Source organism: Marmota flaviventris, chromosome 14 (assembly GCF_047511675.1).
Source record: "Marmota flaviventris isolate mMarFla1 chromosome 14, mMarFla1.hap1, whole genome shotgun sequence".
Taxonomy (NCBI): Eukaryota; Metazoa; Chordata; class Mammalia; order Rodentia; family Sciuridae; genus Marmota; species Marmota flaviventris.
In genome coordinates, this window is record NC_092511.1 from 77299593 (window position 1) to 77318695 (window position 19103).

General features: G+C 54.9%; 1 protein-coding gene across 9 annotated transcripts in view; it reads left to right on the forward strand.

The window, feature by feature from the left end:
- The window catches only part of Reep1 (receptor accessory protein 1), an 81473-nt gene that overhangs the window by 37595 nt on the left and 24775 nt on the right, over window positions 1–19103 (forward strand). For all 9 annotated transcript variants that reach the window (XR_011704407.1, XR_011704408.1, XR_011704406.1 and 6 more), the window contains exons 2-5: window positions 4863–4935; window positions 12359–12435; window positions 15506–15626; window positions 18606–18719. Coding sequence is in view for 6 of the 9 variants with exons in the window: in XM_034637355.2 (XP_034493246.2) it covers window positions 4863–4935; window positions 12359–12435; window positions 15506–15626; window positions 18606–18719 (385 nt within the window). In the remaining 3 variants the exon portion in view is untranslated. The remainder of the gene's footprint in view (window positions 1–4862; window positions 4936–12358; window positions 12436–15505; window positions 15627–18605; window positions 18720–19103) is intronic.

Consider the following 19103-nt stretch of genomic DNA (forward strand, 5'->3'; position numbering starts at 1 on the left):
CATCAAACTGGCAACGAATTTCAGATCCAACTGTATCCATCTGGCAAGAGAGGGGGCATCAGGACTTTCACTCAGGAGGGAGTAAAAACTGGTGTCACTCTGCTGTGGGTGGGTGTCGCCTGGTGGAAGTGCTGTGCGTGTGACCCAGCAGTTCCATGCTGCTTGTGCCCTAAGGAAAGTCCCCAGTGTGCATAAGGATACATGTATGAGGATGTCAGTCACGGCCGTGTGTGTCCTGGGGAGAATTGGAAAGAACTTATGTAGGCCGCAATGTGGTCATATAGTGAGGTGGCACATGGGTTCAAGAATGATCTAGAAAGACGAGTCTCAACAGGGATCACATTTCAAAACATAAGGTTGGATGAGAAGAACACAATGCCTTGGAATCCATCCAGGGAGATTCTGTTCCTTTGCCCCAAACAGGGAGAACACTGTACTATCTATGCATAGCTCGTGTAGTGTGTAGTTAACCCATTATGTCCCATCATCCTGGATGCAACACCTATAGAATTCTACAGTATCCCTATAAATTGTTCAATATAGGTTATTACAAGTGTTCTATGTATAGGATTGATGGCACATAATGGGCTTAATAAAATAAGGTGTGGATGATAAATACCAAATTCACAACTTTGGGGGCAGGGGAAAAGGAACATAGCAGGAAAGTGTGTATGAGGGACTTCAAAGGTGTCTCACTTAAATTTTTTCCCATATTTAAAATAATTGAAACAAAATTAAAATAAGTGAGACACCTTTGAAGTCCCTCATACACATAGCAGGAAAGTGTGTATGAGGGACTTCAAAGGTGTCTCACTTAAATTTTTTCCCATATTTAAAATAATTGAAACACATCTATTGGAATGCCAAAAGGAACTCGGGAACCACAAAGCACCCTTCCATTGGAATAGAGAGCAAAGTTGGGCATGGTAGTGCACACCTGTGACCCCAGCACCTCAGGAGCTGAGGCACGAGGGTCACAACTTTGAGGCCAGCCTCAGCAACTTAGAAAGACCCTAAGCAACTTAGCAAGCCCCCAACTCAAAATAAAAAAGTAAGAAGGGCTGGGGATGTGGCTTGGTGGTTAAGCACCCTGGGTTCAATCCCTAGTAACAACAATAACAACAAAAAAAGTGTAGGCAGCAAAGCAGCCCAGGAGAGTCACTTCCATTCAGGTGAAAAAAACAGATTCATAAGTTTTTACCAAAACCCTCAGGGAATAGTAATTATAATTTATGTATTTTTAACATTAAGAACATAAATCACAAAATATAATCAGTGTAAATTTATATTGCTTTGGATACTCAGAGGAAACAGGATGAACTTTGTGCAAACTTGTTTTTTTTTCAATGCAACATACCATCTTTTAAAAATTCTTAACCATAACGTGCATCCCGAGTCCACAGACCATGTGTGTACCTGCATGCACACGTGTGTCCCTAGACCATGTGAGTACCTGCATGCACATGTGTGTCCCTAGACCATGTGTATACCTGCATGCACATGTGTGCCCATGGACTGTGTACACACATGCACATGTGTGTCCATAGACCATTGTGTACCTACATGCACACGAGTGTCCATAGACCATAACCAGCACGCAGGGGAGGAGATCGAGTGTGGGAGTACTGTTTCTTTAGGGTGGTTTGTTTTATGGTGGAATAAACACCTGTATAAATAGGCTCATTATTCTGCTTACACTTCACGTTTTAATTTTAGAAAAACTATTGTTAGTGTTGATTCTACAATGGTCAGTACAGTTTAAACACTGGCTGGTCTGGTGGTTTGCGAGTCTTTGCCGCAGTCTGGCTGGGCACAATCAGGAGCCACTTGTCAAAAGAAACTAACTTTATTTTTAGAACCACACACGCCAAACAAAACAGCCTCTCAGGAAAAACCCTCAGAGCCCCAACTGCCACCACCGGCTTCCCACAAGCCTCTCTCTCCAACACAAGCCTCTCTCTGCCTCCCACAGTCCTCCTGCTCTTGAGGCCGATTGGCTGGGTCATGTGGGCGGAGCCAAAAAAGTCCCCCAATGAGCAGCTCCGTGGTCTGAAAGGGCAGGAAAACAGCCCAATGAGCATCACCGCAGAGGAGCCAATCAGCTAGATGTTGCTGGGGCCGCTGTGAGCCAATCATCAGCCGGCAGCTGGAAGTTTGCTGGCAGCTGGAAGTTTACTGGGGCCCCTTCGGCTGTGGCTCTCAACAAGTCTTGGACTCAGTTGGCAATGGCAGCACTGGAGCCTGTAGTGGAGCCCCAGCCTGTGTAGCATCTGTGGCCCTGGGACAGCCCAGTGCTCCTCTGGGCACCTGGATGGTCAGTGTGTGTGAGCAGCACCTCCTCCTGCTCAGAGCTCCAGGAGGGGCCGCAGAGCTGTGTTCCCCAATGCTGTCCCATGGGTAGGTGTGGTGCCCACCATCTTGGACTGTCCCCTCCTACCTGAGCACTTGCTGGGACACTGGACATTCTCTTAGGGCAGATTGGCCTGGAGGTCAGGGAAGAATCCATGGTGTGAGGACCAGGAAATAAATTGCTGGGCCAGGGTTTCCAGCATGTCCTGTGGGCTCTCGGCTGGAGAAGGCCTGTGGGGCGTCCTGTTCTGCGCCCTGTGGACATGTGCTCTCCAGAGGCCAGCAGCACCCTCCTGGCTATGATAACTGAAGGAGCTCCAGGTGCCGCCCAGATGCCCCTGGGCAACAGGATCGCCCTGCTGGCACCTGCCGCCTGGAGTGTTGTGCTCCTAGGAGCCTCCGGCCACCCCTGCTTTCTGGAGGGCGCAGGTGGGTGGTGTGGGAGGAGCAGCCTGAGGAAGGCTCCTAACTGAAGCAAGAGGGGCAGGGGCACAGACAGGAGAAGGTGGCAGCAGGCGGGCACCCCTGACCTCTGGAGGGGGCTGCTGGCCACAGGCACTGACATGAGGAGGAGGAGGGTGGGTGCCAGCCCTGGGCCCCTGGCGCTGTGAGGCTCTGTCATGGACACCCTGCTCTGCCTGAGCCTTGATGGAGCCTGTACACATTTGACCACTCTCCTCCTGGCCTCTGCAGGCTGTCACTGGAGAGTGGACTACGTTCCTTGGGGATAAATGACAGTTGTTTGATCATTTTCTCAAAAGACACATATCAGGCACCCACCTGGTCAGGGGCTCTTCCAGGCGCTTGGACCCCAGTGAACCCAGAGCTGGGTGGTGTGAACGGGGAGCCCCAGGGCCTTGGTCTGTGAAGGTCGTCCAAAATGTCCAGTCCCAGGTGACAGAGAATGGGCCAGCCCACTGTCAGTCCTAGCCCTAGCCCTAGCCCTAATCTGCAGTCAGCCCACGCAGGTGAGCATGCCCAGTGCCAGTGTTGCCTGAAATGTCCCTAGGGCTGCCAGTACTCAGGGCCACAGGCCTAGAGGGGCTACAGACACCCCAGAGGGAGGAGCGCAAGGTTTCCCAGTGGGGCTTCCTTTGAGCTCCTGAGACAGGCCTTAAAGGGTCAGTGGGCTTTAACAAACCAGTCTTGAGCTGGGGAAGATCCTGCACTCAGATGGGGGCTCTGAGAAAGCCGTCAGAGTCACGGGTCGCTGGCACCTGGCACACTGCTGACTGGTGCCCGGAGGCCTTGGGGCTTGGGGGGTGGGGGGGCTGGAAGGCACAGTATTGCGTGGAGAGGTTCTTGCGGGGCACCTGGTCTGGGGACACAGGCACCAGTGCCCCCTGGCTGGGACTGCTGCATTCACTGCTCTTCCTCCAAAGCAGATTAGGAGGGTTGCAAGCCCCTCCCCCAAGGGGTGAAATGCTAATTATCATTGAGACCAAAATGCAAATTCGTCTGTGGTGGGACCCAGGGGCAGGGGCTGGCTCCCAGCTGACCTGCCCAGCCCCAGCCTCCAGGCAGGGGGAGGCCTGCCTGGTGGACACAGGTGACATTTCCTCAGAGTGGATAGTGAGCCTGAAGCTTTGCTGATTCAGCCCACGCAGGGCCTCCCTCTGGATGCTGAGACCTCAGACCCAAGGTCAGGAGTGTCCAGGATGGTGTCACTTCACCCTGGAGCTTTGTGCAGTGAACGCCTACTTAGCGAGCACTTTACCCTGTGCCGCTCACATCAGATGCAGCAGACCATCCGGTGCTGTGGACAGGGCACAGCAGTGAAAGCCGATGACCACACAGTCCCACTGGTGCTGTGGTCCCTGCTCCTGCGTTTTTCCCCATGGTGTGGGGGTGGAACGCAGGGTCTTGCATGTGCCAGGCAAGCGCTCTACCATGGAGCCACACCTCCACCCTTTCTATTTTCTTATTTTGAGGTAGGGCCTCACTAAGTTGCTGAGGCTGGCCTTGAACTTGTGGTCCTCCTGCCTCAGCCTTCCAAGTTGCTGGAATCTCAGGGTGTGCTGGGATGGCCACCCTGCCTGGCTTGCTTCTGCATTTCGGGAACAGTGGTTAATGTGGGGTGGGGATGCGCTGGGGTTGACCAGGTTACGGTTACAATGGGAGAAGCTTATTCTGGCTACAGGATCAAAGATCAAGTCCAGTTGGGCAGGCTTTGTGGGGCTTCAGAGGGGGTCAGCAGCCGTAGTGGAAAGGTAGCCTTTGATTTCAGGAATCTTGGCTGCTCAGCTGGACCCCCACACTTGTGGCCTCTGTGACCCCCAACCATCCTTTCATGTTGACAGACCACAAGTTGAAGGAAGCAGGGGTGGGCTGGGCCAGAGGATTTCCAGGGACAATTGCCATCAGCAGGAGGACCTAGAGGCCCAGGCAGGAGGGACCCAGTCCTACAGCAGCCTTTCTGTGCCTGGAGGACTGTTCTTGGCCCCAAGACAGACAGCTTCCCCCAAGTAAAATGAATGGAAGCCACACTTCTGCTTTCCCTCTCTCCCATCCAGGCTCATATTTGGCACCCTCTACCCTGCATACTACTCCTACAAGGCTGTGAAGTCCAAGGACATTAAGGAGTATGTAAGTAGAGCCCTTTGCTGCATGGCGGGGGGTGAGGGCTGGGCGCAGGGTCTGCCCTCGGGAGTAGGCCTGTGGCTGGTGGAGATTCTTCTGCAGTGGGTCCCAGTCTGGGCCCTGAGTGTGGTGGGAAAGCAGAGCTGCTCAGCCAGAGGACAGGGTGCCCATGCGTGAGTGACCTCACCGCCCTTAGCCTCAGTTTCCTTGTTGGGACACACTGTGGACCCTGGGGTCAGCCTGGCATGGCGGGCAGGGCACCTGTCCTGGGGTCTTCCTGGCGGTACCGCTCCGGCCCTACTCCAGCCTGCGGTTCCTCCTACTCCAGGGTGGGCCTGTTGCTGTGTCAGCTGTTTGAGAGCAGGCGCTGCTCACCACCCATCGGTGTCCCCAGCAGCTTGCAGAGGGCTGAGCATGGGAGAGGCTGCGGAGGACCCCTGGTTGGAGGGTCCTCTGGGCACTGTCCATGGACATGCTAGGTCCCTTCCACAGAACTGCTAGGCCACCCTGATTGACAGGCATGTGTGGTGGAGGACAGAAGGTGCCCTCGCCCTGGAGGACACACCCAGCTCTGTTCAAGGTGGTGGACTTAGCATGGGAAGCCTGGTCAAGGCTTGGCTCTGAAGTTCAGTGGCTGCAAGGTTAGACCAATGCCTGAAGTTCCAGGAGCCTCTGTGTCCTCCCTGGGCAGTGGGTGGGGGACAGCAGCCGTCTCTTGCTCAGACATTACCTGGCAAGTTTGATGCAGGTAAGGAAATCATTCAGAGTGGGACTGGAGGGCATTGCTGCAGGTTTCCCAGAGCCCTGATGAAGAAGCCGGCCACCCCGGCCGCCAGCCACCTCGGTCCTCTCTCCCAGGTCCCCAGTACTCCCTGCCTGGCTAGTGCTCTGCTGCTCCTAAGCAGGGGATCGGAGGGGTGGTTCCTCCTCTGGAGACAGTCCCTGAACTGTGAGTCTGTCTCAGCGAGCACACTGTGGATAGTGGTGATGCTGCTGGCACAGGACTCGCAGGGCTTGACTGACTGGGCCAAGGCGAAGCCTCAGTGGCCTTTCCTCCTAGCTCTTCCACTCACAGGGCAGCTGGCCAGGGAGGGCCTTATGGGTCAGCACGGGCAGGGCTGACCCTCCACTCCCCAGGGCAGAAAGCCCCAGCTGAGCTCAGCCTGGTGTGCTGCTCTGTGTCACTGAACTCACGGGGGTCTGGCGTAGCCGGGACTGGCAGCCCGTCAACACAGAGTGGACACTGATGCTGGGCAGCTGTCCTGTGGGCCCCAGGGGAGCTTCGAGGTCGGAAGGCTTCTGGGTGAGAGTGGGGCGGAGGAAAGTGGAGCATTGGGGCCCCTTTCTCTGCTCACACTCAGGTCACACACCACACGCTCAGTGTCACACACAGTCACAGTGTCATAGCCAGCGTCACAGGCACGTGTGCTCACATGCCCACACTTGCTCTCATGCACACACACACACATTCCTTTCCCAGTGGCCCATTTGTACAGAAGAGGAGCTGGGGGACCTTGACATTCTCCGGAGCCTCCACCTCACAGACACACCTACTGGAGACACTCCCTGGGCTGCCCTGGCCTCTCCAGCTCCCTCCTGCTCCCTGCTGGTGACTGTCCCTGGGCTGCCCTCTCCTGCTCCTCCTGCTCCCTGCTGGTGACACTCCCTGGGCTGCCCTGGCCCTCTCCTGCTCCTCCTGCTCCCTGCTGGTGACACTCCCTGGGCTGCCCTGGCCTCTCCAGCTCTTCCTGCTCCCTGCTCCCAGGCTCAGCAGAGCCCCTCCCAAGTCCCTGCAGGGCTCAGTGGTCTCCTTTTCCCTGTCAGGTGGCAGGTCACCAGGGACCCCCTGCAGGGTCTGCAGGCACAGCCTCTTCTGGGCCTTGTCAGGCAGGCTGCCTCCTTGGCAGACTCTGCAGGAAGCCTGGGTCCAGCCTCCAAACCTCCTGGAGGCCACCTGCACCCTTGGCTGTAGTCCCCACTCCAGAGCCAGCCTCCCATGTCCCTGGGCGCTCTGCCACATCCCTTCTCCCTCTGACCAGCCAGGACGCTTCTCCTCTTCTAAGGACATGTGATTACCTGGGGCTGAGGACACCCTTCCCGCGTAGGGCTTGGGTATGGGTGTCCTGGGGAGCTGTGCGCCACACCCTCCTCCCCTGTGTCCGAATGGCCAGCGCCCTGTGGGAGAGAGCACAAAGTACACGAGTTAGGATCACTAAGTGATGCAGAACACGGGAAGGGAGAAGGTAAACGCTGCAGTCCGTCCTCCCGAAGCTGGTCAGGAGATTACAGCAGTGTTGGAATCTAGTGTTCAAGATGATTTCTAAAGGGTGAATCATGACTCTCAGACAAATGAAAATAAGGGCATATTGAAGATTTTCCTGAAATCCTTAATTATGTGGTAACCCATAGGGTGTAAAGTGGCTCAGGGGCTCCGGTTAACACGCCAGATCCCTGCAGAATCAGGATGCTCAAGGCTCGTGCTGGGCACCCCGCACTCCACAGAATCCATGCCTTCCCCTCCCTGGGTTCCCCTGGCCCTTCCCTCTTCTGTCACCCTATTCATGCCCGAGTGGCCTTGGTTGGCACTTGGTGAGAGGGCTCTCTGTGCACACTGTGAGAACGAAGGCCTTGTGATCTCGCCTCTGCAGGGTTCAGCAATGAGCCATCACTTTTACCTCCATTGGGAACAGTGCAGGGAGCCCCCACAGTGGACCCCCGGTCCCTCTACCCTGGTCCCCCTGACAATCAGGATTGTCACTGCATTGAAGCCTGCAGGTTGCCCTGTATCTATATTCCAGTGAGTGTCTTGAGGTGGCCAGGTGACATTTTGTTGGAACCATCTCGTATTCCTGGTGGATGCAGCCACCTCTCAGGTAATAAAGCCATTGAAAAGCAGTGTCAGAGATTTGGAGGTGAGGGCAACAGTGCCATGGGTAAGCTGGACCTCAGCCTGTGTGCATGAGCAGGATCCCATCAGATGCCAGCCCTGGTCCAGAGGGTCCCGGTGGGTGGCACACTCTCACGTCGGAGGCGCTCCGAGGCGGTGCTGGTGGTGTGGCTCTGTGAGCCGCGAGGAGTTGCCATTGGGCTGAACTAGGAGACAGGTTGCCCTAGCTGCTTGGTTCCTGAGCCTGGAGGCCCTGGCTAGGAAGCAGGGCCATGTGTCGGTGACAGAGTCAGAGAAGAAGTGCACCCAGGACAGCACGCCCACCCAGCAGTGGCCGAGCATTCTGTGGGGCTCCCCACCTCAGGGCCATGCTGTGCGGTGCACAAGACCGGAGGCTCCCCAGAGCGTCACCTTGTCACCCCATCTCTGTGCTCAGAGGAGGCCCCTGACGAGAAGCAGCGAGTGGGGTACAACACTGAGAAGGGCCCTCCCTGAGCCCCTGGCCCCTGTGCTTGGGGGGCCTGGGTGTGGCCCCCTCCATGAGGCTCTGTGGGAAGGTAGAGGGAGGCAGGCCGAGGACCAACTGGGAGCCGTGTCAGCTGGTGCTTGGCCCCAGTGGCGGTGGCTGGGGACACGGGCTCCACTGGTGAACACCCCATGGAGGCAGTGGAGAGGATGGCCCTAGACGAGCTCTTGTGTGTGGAGGGTGCACACGGGACGAGTCTTGCTACTTCTACATGCTGTCAGTCCCTGGGAGGGGCCCACCTACTGTCAGTGAGGCCATGGAGGCCCGAGCATCAGGAGTGCCCACTGGGGAACCCGTTTCCTTGTGGTCACAGGCGAACACGATTCCCATCTCCAGGGCACCCTGTCGGGCTGTGTGCGACCCCTCAGGTCCTGTTTGGGGGAAGCATTTTAAGGTGGGGGGCCATGATGGGAGCTTCTCCAGGCTGACAGCCCCCCATGGCTCCTCGTTTCTGGGGGCTCGGCCTCCCTGCTTTGTCTGTCCTCCGGGAGCCTGTTGGGCCCCCTGGGTGTCCTCTGGATGCTCAGTCCATCCTTTGCCCTTCTCCCTAATTGGCTTTCTTCGCCTTCTGTTGGGTGGTACTGTGTCCATCTATCACTGGTGCCCGGCTTTGGCGGGTATCTCACAGCCATGGGCAGGGGCCCTGGCAGGGAGCATGGGTCACCTCCCAAGCTGTCTTCTTCTCCAAAAGCCGTTTGGACGTGTTTCCCAGTATGCCGACCCCCTGTGCACCTTTGGGAGCCATCTTTTCTTTCCCACCCACAACACCCACATCAAAATCATGTCCACCCAGTGCCCGTTGTGTGCCAGGAGCCAGAGGAGTGGGCAGGCGCTGGGGACATAACTACTTGCGAGAAGGGCTGCTGGCCACCTCGGGGAGTTCTGTCCACAGAGCAGCAGAGCAGCAGCAGGCACCTTCGCAAGGCTCAGTGAGCACTGGACGGCCAGAGGGGCACTTGGGGAGGGACAGGCCACCTGGGCTCCAGGCACTTCCTAGAAGCTGAGGCTGAGGCCAGAGGCGAACCTGGAGACAGAAGGCGGCACTCTTCAGGGAAGTGGAGTGGGTGGGCGTGGGCAGGGTGCAGCGGGAGCCTGGAGCAAGAGGCCGGGGCCGTCAGTGCTTTTCAGAACCAATGCAAGGAGTTTGGGTTTTTTCACAACAAGGAACCACTGGAGGGTTGAGCTAGGCCAGAGGATCGCCCATCTGGGGTGGAAAGGAGGACGGGGCAGAGCATGAGGGGCAGCCGCGCTCTAGACAGGTCTGAAGTGAGGCCAGTCAGTGGGTGGGGAGAAGATGGGGTCAGGGGGAGCTGGAGGTGGAGGGTGCCTGGTCTAAGGTAGGCCAGGGGTCTAGAAAGCCCCCAGCAAGGGGTGGAGAGCCCGAGAAGCGGCCAGTCAGGCAGAGGGACACCGGACAGTTTGGCCTTTGGGGCTTTTCAGGGGTGAGGCCACCAGCATCCCTGGAACCCCTTTAAGAATTACGGGGTGGAAACCCTGTGCTCAGGGGGTGCCATGTGCCCTGCAGGCGGGGGACAGGCCGGCTGATGGGAGGGCAGGTAAGCTGTAGAAGCCTGGCTGACCACTGTCCAGGAAGGGATTTCCCGCCACTGGTCTTCCTGGCGTTTGCCTGGTTTCTCATCGGGGTGTCTAACTTTCCTCATGTGGACTTCCTTTCAACAGGTGTCCTTAGCTGTGTTCCCAAGGGACTCAGGGAGAGGGTAGATGGCCTTGTTTTCCTGGCCCTGCCCTTGCTCCTTGCTGCATGGGGAGGCGAGGGGAGTGCACAGTGTCCCGACCCATCCCTCAGCGCCCTAGTCCTGGAGGGTTCCCGACAGCTCTCTGTTTCCTACAGAACCTGTGGCATTCCCAAGGACTTCCATGATGACATGGCCTGAAAGTGGCAGGGGAGAAAGCCTCGCTTGTCCCTGGGTCTTGAGGGCCACGGCCTGTTTCCTCAACCTCGGGGATGGGTTTGTCACAGGACTTTCTCTCTTTCTTTTGGTAGATATTTTGTTATCAAGGTGGGCAGGTTCCCTCTCCCCATTTTGCCGAGAGCACTCATCACTGTGGTTGTTAGGTTGTCTGTCACCGTGGTTGTTAGTTTGTCTGTCACCATGGTTGTTAGATTGTCAGTCACCATGGTTGTTAGATTGTCAGTCACCGTGGTTGTTGGGTTGTCACCATGGTTGTTAAGTTGTCTGTCACCGCGGTTGTTAGATTGTCTGTCACCGTGGTTGTTAGGTTGTCACCATGGTTTTTAGGTTGTCTGCCACCGCGGTTGTACTCATACGTGGCTGTCCGTTGCCCTCTTGTGGACAGTGAGTGTGCCAAGCAGGCAGTCCAGATGTGACAGGGCCCCTCCACCCTGGGGCAGTTCTTACCTGTAACAACCTGTCACCTCAGTTGTTATTAGGTTGTTCGTCACCGTGGTTGTGAGGTTCACTCTCTGTTCTGTTGTGCTGCTGTGCTGTGGGGTTTTGTTTGTCTTGTCTCTGTCTCCTGGTGCTGGGACGGAGCCCAGGCCTCGCGCATGCTGTGTGTGTGTATACCGTTGCCTGATGGCCCTGCCCAGACTTATTCCTTATCGATTCAGCTTTTTTGATAAATAGGGGCCCTTTGTACCTTCTCTTCCTTTTTCTCTTTTCTTATATTTTTAAAAGCTTCCTGCCAGTTTTAACATCTAGGTCATCTATGGATCTGTTTCTGTGGACACTTCTTCTCATATTGGGGACTGTATCTTCCTGTCCCTTTGCCCGTGGGGATTTTTATTGTGCTGGGCTTTATGTAGGACACACGGTAGAAACTCAGCTGTCTGTTGCCCTCTTGTGGAAAGTGAGTGTGCCAAGCAGGCAGTCCAGGTGTGACTCGGCCCCTCCACCCTGGGTCAGATCTTACCTGTATTTCAGTTCTGCCTTTAGTCCGAGAGCTGATCCCTTAGTGCTGACATGTAAATTTTATTCCTAAAGTTGGCCCCCAGATGTCTCAGGAGAGCTTCCAAAATATTGCCTAGGTCCCTCAGTGAGACAGGACTTGAACTCCACGCGTGCTTCTCCTGCAGTGAAGAGAAACAGAATTCCTGCCCAACTCCTTCAGCTTTCTGTTGATTTGCTTGTTTCTTTAATGCCAAAGTAAACATTTCGGAGTCTCATTGGTTCTGTGCCACTCAAGAGCCGGCCAAGGATTTGAAGGCGCATTAAATGTAGACTTGGGGGCCTCCCGACTCTGGGATTTCCTCCTCTCCACTCTGGCAACTCTGGGCCTCACACTCCATTCTCCAGTCTACACCCAACAGGCTGCTGAGTCCCCGGCCTCGGCCTGGATTGTCCTCAGGAGTTCCAGGGGGGCTCTCCCTCACGGCTCCCCCAGGGCTGGCCCCTCCTCTCTGCCTCTGCCTCTTTGCTCGGGAACCTTCAAGTAGTGGTTTTGAAGGGTTTTGCTGAGGCTCAGCAACGGCTGTCAGGAGGTCAGCCCAGCCCTGGCCACTGCACAGGGCTGAAGGGGAAGGGGCCACAGGGGAGCCAGCTGGCAAAGGAGCACTCAGGGGCATTTTGCAGGAGTTCAAGAGAGAGGGAGAGGGGCAGAGGAGAGAGAAAGGACGCCACCAGGGAGGGACTTGAACAGTCTTGCAGGTGGCCCTGGGGCCTGCCCACAAGAAAGGGTTCTAAATGACCCTTGAGGATGCTTGGCCTGGTACAGGTCCATCCTGGGGCATCACTGTGGAGGCTATAGTGTTGGATCGCCAGATGGTAGTCCTAGCACAAGGGCCAGGCTGTAGCCTGGTCACTCCTGGTCTCTCCCTGCTCACCTGAGGCTACGAAAGGCCGCCAGGGTCTAACAGGGTCGGATCTGACCTTGAGCCTGGCCGGCTGTGGGAGGGCCATTTGTAGGCCCCATTTCTAGCCCCAGCGTATGGAGTACAGCTGGACGTGAGCTGGGAGGGGCGGGGAGTGGACAGGGGCCACCTGGGCGCCACCAACACCTGCCCTTTCTCCTAGCTCTGTGCTGTCTCCCTGCAGGTCAAGTGGATGATGTACTGGATCATATTCGCACTTTTCACCACGGCAGAGACATTCACAGATATCTTCCTGTGCTGGTAAGGACTCTGGGAATGGAGACATTTCCAGGATAGTTTTGCCTGGTGGGAGGCGGGAGGAGGGGAGGGAAGGGAAGTCAGGGCTGAAATCCAAACCTTGGCGCAGGTGCAGGCCTGTTAATTGGATTACTTTTGATGATGAGGTCTATAAAATTTGTTCTTCAAGTATATATTTATTGAATGACCTTCAAGAGCAAGTGTTGTCCAAGCTGCTAGGGATACGGGCAATACAGGCCCAGTTCCCCCAATTAATGCACTGGGTAGAGGATTTTTATATGTCAAAAGAAAAGAAAAAAGGAACAGGGGACGCAGTGGTGCTCACCAGTCACCCCAGCAGCTACGGAGGCTGAGGTAAGAGGATTGCACTCTGCTACTAATGTCTTTTTGGTGGATATTTAATTTGGTTCCTATTTTATAAGCAATACAGCTATGCTTAGCAATGGAATAATTAAAAATCATCAGTTCTTTGCATTGATGTGTTGTATCTTAGGTGAAGGGGCTGTGAGTGGTGCCTAGTATCCTGTTTATGGTTAAAGGGCTGGGACACACACACAAGTGAGAATGTGTTTTGAAAGGGAATAAACGGGGCCTGAGCAGCTCAAAAGCACTTTGCAGTCTTGTCCCACAGGCCCTAATCTCGCAGCCTAGGCACAGGCTCTTAGGGTTGGCCATATACCATGAGGGCGTGGCTGTGGGAATCAGGTGCTCTTCCTCGTAGCTACACGGAGGGGTCTCCTCTGACTACAAAGCTCATGCAGAAGTTCCTCTTCCGGGCGTTCGGGCTGCACATGCATTCACGTGGTGTGTAAAGAAGCACACACCAGCCAGGCATGGTGGTGCACACCTGTAATCCCAGCCGCTAGGGAGGCTGAGACAGGAGGACCACAAGTTCCAGGCCAGCCTGGGCAACTTGGGGAGACCTCAAAATATAATTAGGGGGGCTGGGGCTGTGTCTCCGTGGTAGAGCGCTCACCTAGCATGTGTGAGGCCCTGGGTTCGATCCTCAGCACCACATATAAATAGAGGTATTGGGTGTAACTACAACTAAAAAATAAATAAACATTTAAAAAAAAAAAAATATATATATATATATATATATATATATATATATATATATATATATATAACCTGTACACTCAGAAAAATGAAAAAATTATTTCCCATCTGATTCAAATGTATGATGTCAAGATCATTGTATTGTCATGTGTAACTAATTAAAACAAATTTAAAAATGGGGAAATATATATATATATATATATATATATATATATATATATATATATATATATAAAAATTAGGACTGAGGATGTGACCCAGTGGTAAAGTGCCCCTGGTTCAATCCCATTAAAAAAACATAAAGCACAGGAGGCATGCTCGCAGCTTCTCTGTAGACCCGGCCACCCCAAGACCGTCCATCTCGGGGCCTGGGGGCAGCCATTGAGACAGGGCTGTGTGAGGCGCCCCAGGGCCTCTGTCCACTGTGCTTGCTGGGGTGCGGTGTAGAAGGGGGCATATGGAAGGCTGAGGGCTCCTGGAGGGCAGGTAAGGGAGTCTTCGCACCTGTGATTGTGTCGCCCAGCACCGTCCCCCAAAAGATGCACTAGCAGGGGATGTTCTCACTTAGGAAAGGGTCAAGGGATGGGGTCTAGGGGTCTGGTGGGAGGAGACTCTTCCTCCTACACTCCTGGGCCTTTGGCTTGGTTTTAGCTTTGTGCTGCCTGACCTACTTCTTTTACATAATAAATGAAAGAGCTGCAGCGTTATAGGTGCCCCTGGGCTGCTATGTGACCTCTGTGGTGCTTGAGCTCAGACTCACCGGCTCTCCCTGGGCCTGCAAAGACTGTTTTCCAAGGTTCCTCCATTGTTGATCACCAGGGCACTCCTGGGGAGGTGGTCAGGGGGAGGTGGGGGGGTCGGGGGGAGGTGGTCACGGGGGAGGTGGGGGGGAGGTGGACATGAGGGAGGTGGTCACGCTGTTCTTTCAAAGCCTCCCTTTTCTGGGCGAGAAACATGAAACAATCCTGCCAGGAAAGTGCCCCCTCGTTGCTGAGGGAATATTCTGGAAGACCTTATAGAAAGTAGAGGGGTCGGGACCTTGGTGAGGAAAGGAAGAGAAGGCGGAGCTGCAGATTGGGGTGGGTATTCTGTGTGAGCAGAGCCTAAAGCGACTTGTTAGGAATTGTTCCTTTTTGGTGGTGCACACCTATAATCCCAGCATCCCGGGAGGCTGAGGCAGGAGGATTGCAAGTTCAAGGCCAGTCTCAGCAACTTAGTGAGACCCTGTCTTAAAATAAAATAAGGGGTGGGGTGTGGCTCATGGGGGCTCCCCTACCTGAGCCGGTACCTGGGGAGGACTTACCTTTCTGACCCCTCAGACTGTAACAGGTGACCCCAACATAGCATCATGTTTTGTTCTAATCAGGTGTGGTGTGCCGCAGAGACATGGAGATGACTGTCAGGAAGGAAGACGTCAGTTATGCTCAGAGATCCCTAGAACAGGAGGAGGGCGTAAACCACCTGGAAACTAGAAGTCTAAAATAATTAGTGAAGAACAAAATACAAAGAGTCAGAAATACATTTATGAAAGTGGAGCCCTATATATCCAGTCCCTGTGGGTGCTGGAATGAGACCAAGGAAAGATGGCTCTGGAGGGTTATTTAAGGGGGACATCAAGGGCAGGGGCAAGGTTCCAAAAGCGAGTCTTGCTTCGTGATGTCAGTCAGCAGGTTGATTGGCATCTCAGCAGGTCACACCCGTCTCAGGTGCTGTGTGGGCCCCCGCAGAGCAGAATAGAAATTCACACTGTCCCTGGGCAATTGACGAGAGAGAATGTCCACTGGTCATTCCCAGACACCAGATGTTCCCATCCACTAGGCTCGATGTGCGGTGACCCACATGCAGCCCATGGAGGGCTCATGACCCAAGAGACTGAGCCATGGGTGCATGTGTGCAGGCCTTTCGTGGGCAGAGGAGGAGCTGGGACTGGCCTCCCCATGTGGGCTGAGGTGTCCATGTGCCCAGCCTGGAGTTGCTGGGAGCCTAATGGAGGCGCGTCTTCTCGTCTCCCCAGGTTCCCATTCTACTATGAACTGAAAATCGCGTTTGTGGCCTGGCTGCTGTCCCCCTACACAAAAGGCTCCAGCCTCCTGTACAGGAAGTTCGTGCACCCCACGCTGTCTTCGAAAGAGAAGGTAATGTGCGTCCCGGGAGTGGAGGACGAGGACAGGGCCAGTTCGAGGGGCAGAGCACCAGGTTGCAGGAGCCCCTTTGCTGGGTTCCTGGAGCCCGATAAGCTGTTCCTACTAATCCCTTTTTAAATTGTTTCTGTAACACTTTGTTTTTTTTTTTTTAATTGTTTACTTATTATTATTACTTAATTGTGCCACGAGTGGGAGACAGCGTAGAACTCAACACCTGGATGCAGTGTGCAATGATCAGCCAGGGTGGTGAGCGTTTCTACCCCCTGAGCATTACTCAGCCTCTGAGCCTTTCAGCTCCTCTCCTGGCTCTTCCTAAAATATACCAGGGCCATTGTGAACTGCAGTCGCCCCACCTGCCACAGAACAATAGCGTTTACTCCTACCTGTGCATCTGAACCCAGCTTCCCACTTGCCTCCACCCCGGTCTCTGTCCTACATTCAGATGGCTGTGTTCAGCAGCCACCTATGAGGCAGAACATGAGGTGCTTGTCTTCCTGTGTCTGACTTAGTTCACGTAACACACCATCCTCCAGTTCCTCCACTTAGCTGCAACACATTTTTTTTTAAGGCTGAATAATATTCCATTGTGTATGTGTACCACATTCTCTTTATTGATTCTTCCTAGATGAGGTTTGTTCCATAGCTTAGCTTTTGTGAGCAACAAAATGAAGGATAGAAGCTATATGATCATCTCAACAGGTACAGGAAGAAGCGTTTGACAAGATCCCACATACCTTCATGGTAAAAACTTCATCATGACAAAGGCCATCTAAGCAGACTCGCAGGCAGTGTCATATGAGTGGGGAAGGCTGCGAGCCTTTGCTCTCAGATCCAGGACAAGAGAAGGGAGCCAGGTGGCCCCTGGAGGTGGAACACCTAAGGACTGGTCAGAAGCCCTGAGAGCCGACAGGCAGGAGGCAAGGCTATCCTGCGAAGGGGTAGGCGCTTCTGAAACCAGGAAGAGGCCCCGGGCTCCGAGTCGCTGGGGTCACAGGCCTGCGCCACTGCGCCCGGCTGATTTCTTTTTTTTTTTCAAGTATGATTTTGGACATGTTAGGAGTAGTGGTGAAATACTATACAGATGTTATTTATCATTATGGATTGTAACATTTCCATCAATTAAAATGAAAAGTAAAACATCCATTGCAGTTCACTGCCCCCAGCTGAAGCCCCTCCCCTTGGCCGTGGTTGGCCCTCTCCTTCTGCAGATGGGATTTTAATGTAACTTTACAATTTTACATGGAATCCTTTTTGAAAAGACTTTTAAAACACAAGCTGGGAGTAGGGGGTGTGTGTGTGCCACCCACACGTGGGAGACAGAGGCAGGAGGTTCCTGAGCCCAGGAGCTTGAGGCCCAGCCTCCAAGCAAAATCAAACCCCTCGACATGAGTAGCAGTATTTATGTTCTGAGGTCTCTGATGTGTTTGCACATGATACACGTCCACAGTGTCTCAACAGTGCCCGCCATAGTGGGACTGTCCCTTACCACTGCCCACACCGTCTCATCTTTTCCTGGGGAAAGTGATTCTGCAGTGGACATCACCAGGTGCACAGTGTGGTTCCTTCTCCATCTTGGAGTAAGATCCCAAGGGCAGGATTATCGGGCCAAAGGAGTCCAATATTGTGTAATTCATTGGTTTTATTATTTTCTAATAGAACAGGCTCCATGGCACACATCTGTAATCCTAGCAACTTGGGAGGCTGAGGCAGGAGGGTTGCAAGCTCAAGGCCAGCTTCAGCAACTTAGGGAAACCCTGCCTCAAAATAAAAAGTAAAAAGGGCTGGGGATGTGACCCCTGCTGGTTCAATTTTCAGGACCACAAAAATACAATAGGAGCCCCGTGGGTGGCTGGGAGCTGCTCCCCACAGCCTCTGGAGGTGGAGAGCCCTGTGCTCCCTCCTGGGGAACTCTGAGCGGAGGCCAGGCAGTGGCTGAACAGGCTGCTGTGGAAGTTTCTGGAAGCTCTGTAGGAGTGGAGCACTGTTCCTCAGTCCCCTAAGGGGGATTAGGGGAGTGGATCCATCTGGACCTGGCCTCTAGTCCTGCTCGTCCTCCCCCTCCCCCAGCGCTGGGCCTCCCCTGCAGCCTGATTTCCAAGTGCAGGGCCCTGCCTCTCAAGAGGTGCTGAGTCACTTCTGGGGGATGGCAAGGTGGGGCCGCGGGACTTCCTGGGAGCCCACTCCCTCTGAGCACAGAAACACTGCATGCTGGGCTTTGAGCCAGCCTGAGGCCAGGTGTCATCATCTGGCTGAGCTCTGAGATGAGCTCCTGAGCCTCAAGCAACCCAAAACCAGCCAAGAAACCAGTGCCGCCCTTGGCTTTGTGTGGAGGAGACCTCAGCCGGTCCCTCACCTTTGCCTTGTTGAAGGGCACCAGCGCCCTCCTGGTTCTGCTTTTGCTCTGGAATCTGTGAAACAGTCACCCTGGTCAATAAGTAGCACCCGTTTCCTTCTTCATCCTAACCCTCCTGTCCCCACACACTCGGCCACGCTGGCTCATAGACCTCAACAGAACAGCAGGACCCCAGGGCCACCTGCAGGGGTCAGCAGACCACATTTCCACCTACAAATCCAGCTCCATGTGATGCTTACGGAATGATCTCGGCCAGGCCTATTGAGCCACGGGTTCCGTGTCATGATTGTCCCTTTTCCCCAGGAGACTGTGGCGGCCTTGCAGCCATGGTCTGCAGGGTGGGGTGGGAGTCTGCCCCAGCTTCTGGCCGTGGCTTCTGGAGCAGCCGCGTCCAGGAGGCAGGGACTTCACAATCCCGGGCCCTACTGGGCCAGCCCCGGGCTGGTCTCTGCCCACTCCCCGCCCCTCGCCCGTGTCCCTGTGGTCTGCACAGCCCACGGCGGTACCGGTGGCTCTTGGGCCAGTGAGAATCCCACGGGGAGCTGCCAGCCTGGGAGCTGGGAGGGCAGGAGGTGGCCGCAGCTGCCTGCTCAGCGCACCCGTCTTCCCTCTGACAGGAAATTGATGACTGCCTGGTCCAGGCGAAAGACAAGAGCTACGATGCCCTCGTGCACTTCGGGAAGCGCGGCTTGAACGTGGCAGCCACAGCCGCTGTCATGGCTGCTTCCAAGGTACCATGCTGCCTGCTACCTGGGCCCCAGCCCGCCCTGCTCCAAACAGGTGCCAGGTGGGGCAGGCTCAGGGTGTCAGGGCTCCTTGTCCTTCTGGGGTCCTTTGAGAATCTGACGGGTGAATCCCGCCATCTTTCATACCCACCACCCATGTCCACAGGACTTGGACCATACCCTGAGCCCTGAGGTCCCAGCCGGCCCCGGGGTAAGGGCCCTCACCTGCTGGGAGCTGGGGAGGCCTGGGGGGCAGACAGGAGGGCACGTCCCTCAGCTCCAGGGTGCACAGGGTGCCACCTGGACTCCAGTGGACGGCTTCACAGACCACCTGAGCAAGGGGCGGTCTCCCCGCTCCTGTGGCCCAGCAAATGCAGGAGAAGGAGCCCA